This window comes from Toxorhynchites rutilus, chromosome 3, assembly GCF_029784135.1.
Source record: "Toxorhynchites rutilus septentrionalis strain SRP chromosome 3, ASM2978413v1, whole genome shotgun sequence".
Taxonomy (NCBI): Eukaryota; Metazoa; Arthropoda; class Insecta; order Diptera; family Culicidae; genus Toxorhynchites; species Toxorhynchites rutilus.
In genome coordinates, this window is record NC_073746.1 from 98,658,515 (window position 1) to 98,665,590 (window position 7,076).

General features: G+C 40.5%; 1 protein-coding gene across 1 annotated transcript; it reads left to right on the plus strand.

Annotated features, from left to right (window-relative positions):
* The first annotated feature begins 5,398 nt into the window (after positions 1 to 5,398).
* Positions 5,399 to 6,219, plus strand: LOC129774765 (inosine triphosphate pyrophosphatase). Its single transcript, XM_055778706.1, has 2 exons — positions 5,399 to 5,706; positions 5,770 to 6,219. Exons 1-2 carry the CDS (start codon positions 5,469 to 5,471, stop codon positions 6,099 to 6,101), a joined length of 570 nt encoding a protein of 189 aa, XP_055634681.1. The 5' UTR covers positions 5,399 to 5,468; the 3' UTR covers positions 6,102 to 6,219.
* Positions 6,220 to 7,076: the final 857 nt, after the last annotated feature.

A 7,076-nucleotide genomic window follows, 5' to 3' on the forward strand; every position in this document is an offset into this window, starting at 1 on the left:
TAGAAGAGAAGTCCTACTGCAGCTTAGTGCTGCATGTGGTGACTTCTCTTTTTTTCATTAAAAAATTTTCGGATGCCTGAAGGCATGTGGATGGGTCACATTCGACTGCAACGTGGTGCGTGAGCGATGATATGTGCGGGTAGTCACACTGATCGCGCATAGGATGGCTTCTATTGATTTGTTTCAAAAGAACCTTCCTCGAGGTGCACGAACTTTCTCAACACTTGAGATGCCTTATGCTAGACATAAGATAGGCATGTGGATGGGTCACATTCGACTGCAACGTGGTGCGTGAGCGATGATATGTGCGGGTAGTCACACTGATCGCGCATAGGATGGCTTCTATTGATTTGTTTCAAAAGAACCTTCCTCGAGGTGCACGAACTTTCTCAACACTTGAGATGCCTTATGCTAGACATAAGATAGGCATGTGGATGGGTCACATTCGACTGCAACGTGGTGCGTGAGCGATGATATGTGCGGGTAGTCACACTGATCGCGCATAGGATGGCTTCTATTGATTTGTTTCAAAAGAACCTTCCTCGAGGTGCACGAACTTTCTCAACACTTGAGATGCCTTATGCTAGACATAAGATAGGCATGTGGATGGGTCACATTCGACTGCAACGTGGTGCGTGAGCGATGATATGTGCGGGTAGTCACACTGATCGCGCATAGGATGGCTTCTATTGATTTGTTTCAAAAGAACCTTCCTCGAGGTGCACGAACTTTCTCAACACTTGAGATGCCTTATGCTAGACATAAGATAGGCATGTGGATGGGTCACATTCGACTGCAACGGTGTGCGTGAGCGATGATATGTGCGGGTAGTCACACTGATCGCGCATAGGATGGCTTCTATTGATTTGTTTCAAAAGAACCTTCCTCGAGGTGCACGAACTTTCTCAACACTTGAGATGCCTTATGCTAGACATAAGATAGGCATGTGGATGGGTCGTATTCGACTGTAACACGGTGCGTGAGCGATGATAGGTATGGGTGGACATATCATTCGCGTGTAGGATAGTAGATGCTGAGCAAATCATAAACTTTTGAAACAGCCCAATACAACCACCCTTATGAACGTGGAGGCACATACGACAGAGCCCGAACTCCTACACCGCGGACCATCGAGAATAACGTGAGAAATCTAAGAAGCGTTTACATCTGTCTACGGTTGTACACCCCTCATGGCATATGGGGCATCAAGGGTTGATAGAGTGTGCTGCATTAAAATCAGAATCAATAGTGGGTTCCTCGAAATGTAATGATTCTGAAGCATTCGTTGAGGAAACGTTGAGGAATGTATTTCCCTTTTTGAGAGGGCGGGTTCCAAATGGGCCCGATACGGGTGCTTGCATGCTTGGTAGGGTTACCGCGCTAGCTGCCTCTGCGAGTGAGAACATCCAATTGCTAAAGGTCGCCAAGTTAACCGTTGGAAGTGTTTGTCGGAATCGAGCCCAATCTAGTTTGATCGACGGTGGAAGCTTACTGACAAGGTTGTGAAGGAGAGATATATTATATAAATGTTCTTCAAGCCCGCACGCGTCAACCGTGGCACAATAATTTTGAACATTCATCGCGAAGTCGATTATTGTCTCCAACTTATCCTCTCTTAACGACGGTAGTGCATTGATTTTTGCTATCATCGACTGCACAATAGCTTCAGGTTGGCCGAATAGCATTTTTAGTGTTGTCATCACGCTTGGGACATTGGACGGGTGCATCAATCGACACTTTACGGCTTCGTATGCCTTACCTTTGAGGCTCCTCTGCAGTCGAACAACATTTTCTTCATTCGAAAATCCACACATTTTCGTGGTGCTGTTGAACATCGTGTAGAAGAGAGGCCACTCTTCGGGATAACCATTAAACGTTGGTAGCTCCTTGCTGATTGCTTGACGCGCTGCTAATTGTTTTCTTGAAAGCGGGCACGGATCGAGCATCTCATCATTGTTGTTGTCGTTGTTCAATCCTAGCTGTCGGAATTGACGGTACGGTAAAATAGCATCAACTGGCTGCCTTGCAGCGTGATTTTCGGAAGCTGCCTGGTGTTCTTCGTTCACTATATGATGATCAGACGCGCATTCTCGTATTGAACCTGGTTTACGTGTAGAATTGATTGGAGGTATAAAATTATTCATAGCCTGGGGTGAAATATAGGCCTTGTTTTGCAAACGATTAGTGTCTTTGACCCACTCCTGGACTCGTTTCGAAGATACGCTTTCGTTTGTCCTCTGTTCATTTGCCATTTCCTCTAGTAATTTATACTTTTTTCCAAGTAGTCTACTTTCTTCGCGGCTTCCTGTTGTTCTAGTGCTCTTTTCTCCTCGAGTTTACGCAGCTGTAGTTTCAGCATAGTTCGAGTTGATTGTTGAGAATGATTTGATCGTACCGACTTGGCCTTTGGAACGTTCTGATTTCTAGAGATGTCTCCTACGCGACGAGCACGCGTTGAGGTGGATCACTCGTTGGTTGAAGGACTTGTTCTTGCATCGAAGCCCGTGACTGTGTTCCTTTCGCATTTGTGCATTTAGGACAACTCCAGCTCTGGGATTCAATTTCTTGCGTAACTCCTACACAATGGAAGTGATGCCATTTGTCGCATTGGTCGCATTGCACCATCTCTTCGTTGTCTGTACCTCCACATGTTTTGCATGTCCGTCCCGGGATAGTTTTGTCTGGATCTTCTCTAGCCATCGCCACATCAGTATGTGACTATTTCACACTTTTTGATTTAGGAATTGCGCCGGAAGAAACACCCTTCTTCGTTTTACTTATGGTTGACATAGTGCTGAATTCGTTTCTATTACCACAATAAACGAAAACTATAAGATGTTGCTTTTGCAACCGGATTTTCCAAAATGATAATCAAACACAGTTTTTATGTACAGGTTAGATTATAATTTTCCTACGAATATATACATAATTTCTTAGTTTATCAGTAGTTTGCATGTAATTCATTCCGCTTACGTTTAGTTCCTTCTAATAATTCACGATAAAGTAATAGTATAAGTAATAAGTAAGTATAAATAGTATAAGTAATATGGATAAGGTAAAAATAATTTTTATAATGCTTTGTTGATGTTTTGTATGTTATTGTTTAGCACAGACCAAGATCTCGACAGTGGTTCACTGGCCGGGGAGTTACAAGGTAATGGTCACTTGTCCAAAAAAGTTACCCCTATACTCGCGTCGGAGTCTCAGATCGAAAGTGTTATAAATGTGACACACGTCTCCTTCGTAACAAAACATGCGATACACAAAACGATGACGAACGACGAATAACGAAGACGTGATGTGGATATTTTCCGAGAAATGAACGAATTATTGATTTCTCGGTCTCACAGACCTATGTGCGAGTATAGGAGTGTTAAGTACTAGTCCTTAATAATACAAACCAAGAAGATGAACTAAAAGGAAGAGAGAAGGTGTAATCCTACGTCTTTCTGGTTATGGGCACGATACTACTAGCCCGCCTTTTTTGCTATCAAGGAACCAGCCTCTATGGAAAGATCGTCAGCGTGCAAAGTTCAACACAGATCACTTGAGGGGGTATTCTAATGTAGAGACACGAATTTCAGACGCTGTATCGAACTCTGAACAAATAAAACAAATAATATTTTTATTATCGATTATTTCATTATTTGTTTCTTTATATTTTTTCAATATAACAAGAAATAAACTAAAAAAAACTACAAAATTAGAATATTTACAAACTGGTAATCCGTCCCCACATAGATTTGAGTTGGTCGATTATCAAGTTGATAATTAATCAATTAATCAATACATACAAATGTAGTTCGTCCTTTTTTATTTTATTATTTATTATTTTTACGTTTAATAACAATATTTTCCCTAGGTAATCTATTATAAGAAAAGTAATACTTTTGCTCTCCTGATTATTGGATCACTTTTGACATTTCCATTGAATTCCTTTTTACAATCAATTTGATTCTATCCGCATTACCCAGGTTAAAACTACTACGATGATCAATCTGAAAATTCAAATTACATTTTTGAGATGCGAAATGCATTGTCGTTTGAAATCCGCTTATGTGGTTGCCCGTGCATGTGCGATTCACATAGAAGGTTACGGAAAAAAACATCTACGTTCCGTCACCGTCTCGACCAATTCACACATGCAGTCAATGCTTGCACCAGCACCATCACGTCAAATGTCAATCGAATGATTTATTTGATGTTTTTCATGGTGTTGCCACCTACAATGATTTTAAATTACAATGCCCTCTTTCTAATCAGCATGCCTAGAACCAGTTATAAATTTAGAAAAATTCAATGAATCGCGCCTTAATGTTCCTAGGCATCGAATTGATAAAAAATAGGGAGTTCTGTGATACTCTACTTATGAAGTTTGGTGTTCGTACTTCGTCCGAATTTCTGGTATTATATCGTTAAATATTACTTCCATTCGATCGCACAGATATCGAGACGACAATCCATACATAATTTTGAAAACGTATACCAAGGTCAAATATATAGTCCTTTGCTTCACAGATAGCCATTGCAGAGGAAATGGAAAGAGGAAATTACAATGCATGATCAAGTTAGGTGAAGTGAAGTGAGGGGTTGAAAAAAGTTGTGCCATGGCGTACACGATTTCAGTTTTTCTGGTTATCATAAACAAAAAAAAGTAGAACAGATTGTGAATCAGTAGGGATGCTGCCATGGTATGAACCTCGGAGAAGTCAGAATTTTTTTTTGCGAAGTGAGAAAAAATGCTTTTTAGGCCGTTTTTTATGACAAAATGGAAAATAGTAAAATTTTAACAAAAATATTTATTTTATAAATTTAAAATATTTTTTAAAATAACATTCTTTTCTATGATATATTCCCGAATGTGAAAACTTCAGAAATATAATTAAAAAAAACATTTTTAAGAATATCTATACTAGAATACCCCTTTAACAATATTGTTGAAACCAAGGCGCCTCTATATATACCAGGAAAAAACAATCATATGAAATGCACTTTCAGCCATATTGGAAATGCTGTCGGTATTGTTTACAAACAGCATCAGAACGCTGCCGACGGCTCTCTACAAACTGCTACTACGCTTATTCGAACGATGCCTACTATGTTCGGCTTTCGTGAATTTATGTGAAAAAGAAAGGATGATTTTGTAGAATTTCATTCGCATATCTACTACTCTCACATGTGAAAATGCAAAAATGGCGTATTCTAGCAATAACAAAACAAACAACCCCCGCTCCACAAACCGTAATACCCTTCTTATTGAAGTGATGATGTTGCTTCACCTGTTATACATTGATATAAGCGCCTTGGTTGAACCATTCCATGTGATCACAAAATTACATGTCTTCACATCTGGCATCTCTGCCCAGCACGACATGCGACTACCAATGCAACATGTTTTGTTTCATAACAATATATTACTTGCAGTATCAGCTGACTTTTACGTTTGCTGTTGATAGAATTGCCGGAACATGTTGCGGTCTATTTCGTTTGTTACTGGAAATGCTAAGAAATTGGAGGAAGTTCGAGCAATTCTGGGCAAAGACTTTCCCTTTGAACTAATTGCCGTAAAGCTAGATTTGCCTGAACTACAGGGTGAAGTGGATGACATTTGCAGGAAGAAGTGTTTGGAAGCTGCTAGGATCGTTAAAGGACCAGTTTTAGTAGAAGACACGTGCCTTTGTTTCAGTGCTTTGAAAGGATTGCCAGGTATCTATCCTATTGCTTTAAGAAATGTTAAATGCGTTCATAAATATGTTTTTCTGCATGTAGGACCATACATCAAATGGTTCTTGGATAAACTCGAACCGGAAGGTTTGCATAAATTGCTGGATGGTTGGGACGACAAATCTGCGCAAGCCGTTTGCACTTTTGCGTACGTACCACATGAAAACGGAGAAGTAATTTTATTTCAAGGTGTAACCGACGGCGATATTGTGTTCCCTAGAGGGAGCAGAGATTTTGGATGGGATCCTGTCTTTCAGCCAAAGGGTTGTGATAAAACGTATGCCGAGTTACCAAAAGAGAAGAAAAATGAGATCTCACACAGATTTAGGGCATTGGATAAACTGAGGGATTTCTTTGTTGCTCAAGAAACTAAATAATATGCTACCGATTATCATAAGCAATATTTCATAATGTTAATTCCTTGTAACAAAAAATAAGCTACGAGGAATAATATTTCTATTGGTTGTGGTCGAATGACTCTTCAACCCTCGATAATATTTGTGTTTCTCTCATTGTGGATGGGAAGTTACAATTGATCCTGTTTCAAAACTATAGGGTATATAGGGGTAATATGGCCCCCCTAAGAACGGAACATCCTAAATAATGTAGGAATATTTATAAATGATGCTACATGTTATAAGGCGTCGTGCACAAATTACGTAACGCTAAAAATCCGGATTTTGGACACCCTCCCCCCTACGTAACGCAATTTCTTATCTCTAATACACAGAAAGTAACTCAACCTCGACCCCCCCCCCCCCCGCCTTATCGCATTACGTAATTTGTGCACGACGCCTAACCTCATGATTTATTGATCGAACTACTGGCGGATAAGGTGGAACAATCAGACTGGAGTTGAAAAAGACAAAACTAAAAGTTTGAACGTCTGTATTTAACGGTTGTAGTTTTCAATGTGATTGAGAAAATTAATTGACAAGGAATGTTTGCTTCGACTTGAAGTTGCTCGCTGCGTAGCTACTCACAACACTCCTCCTCAACGCTGCTGCTGTAGACCATACTGTTGTCGAAGTTTATCCAGACGCACCCGTAGAAGTGGTTTCGCCAGAAGGTCCGCTGTCATCGAATTTGGTGGAAATGGGCTTCGTACGATCACTGAACTTTTCGGAATCCAACATCTTCTAGCAGCTTTGGTTGTCCTCGAACAACATCACTCCGGTTTCTTCTCCTAGGTTTGCTAATAATTTCTGCAACCAGATCGCTTCTCGTGATGCGTCGGAGAGTGCCACGAACTCCGCCTCTGCTGTAGACAGTGAGACGCAAGTTTGCATGCGACACGCCCAAGAAATTGAGCCTCCGCAGAACTGGAACACATACCCGCTGTTGGATTTCCG

Excerpts from the sequence above, each read along its gene's own strand:
- LOC129774765 (XM_055778706.1), top strand. The coding sequence starts at position 5,469 with ATGTTGCGGTCTATTTCGTTTGTTACTGGAAATGCTAAGAAATTGGAG. Across the intron at positions 5,707-5,769 it reads TGCTTTGAAAGGATTGCCAG|GACCATACATCAAATGGTTC; the intron begins GTATCTATCCTA and ends TTCTGCATGTAG.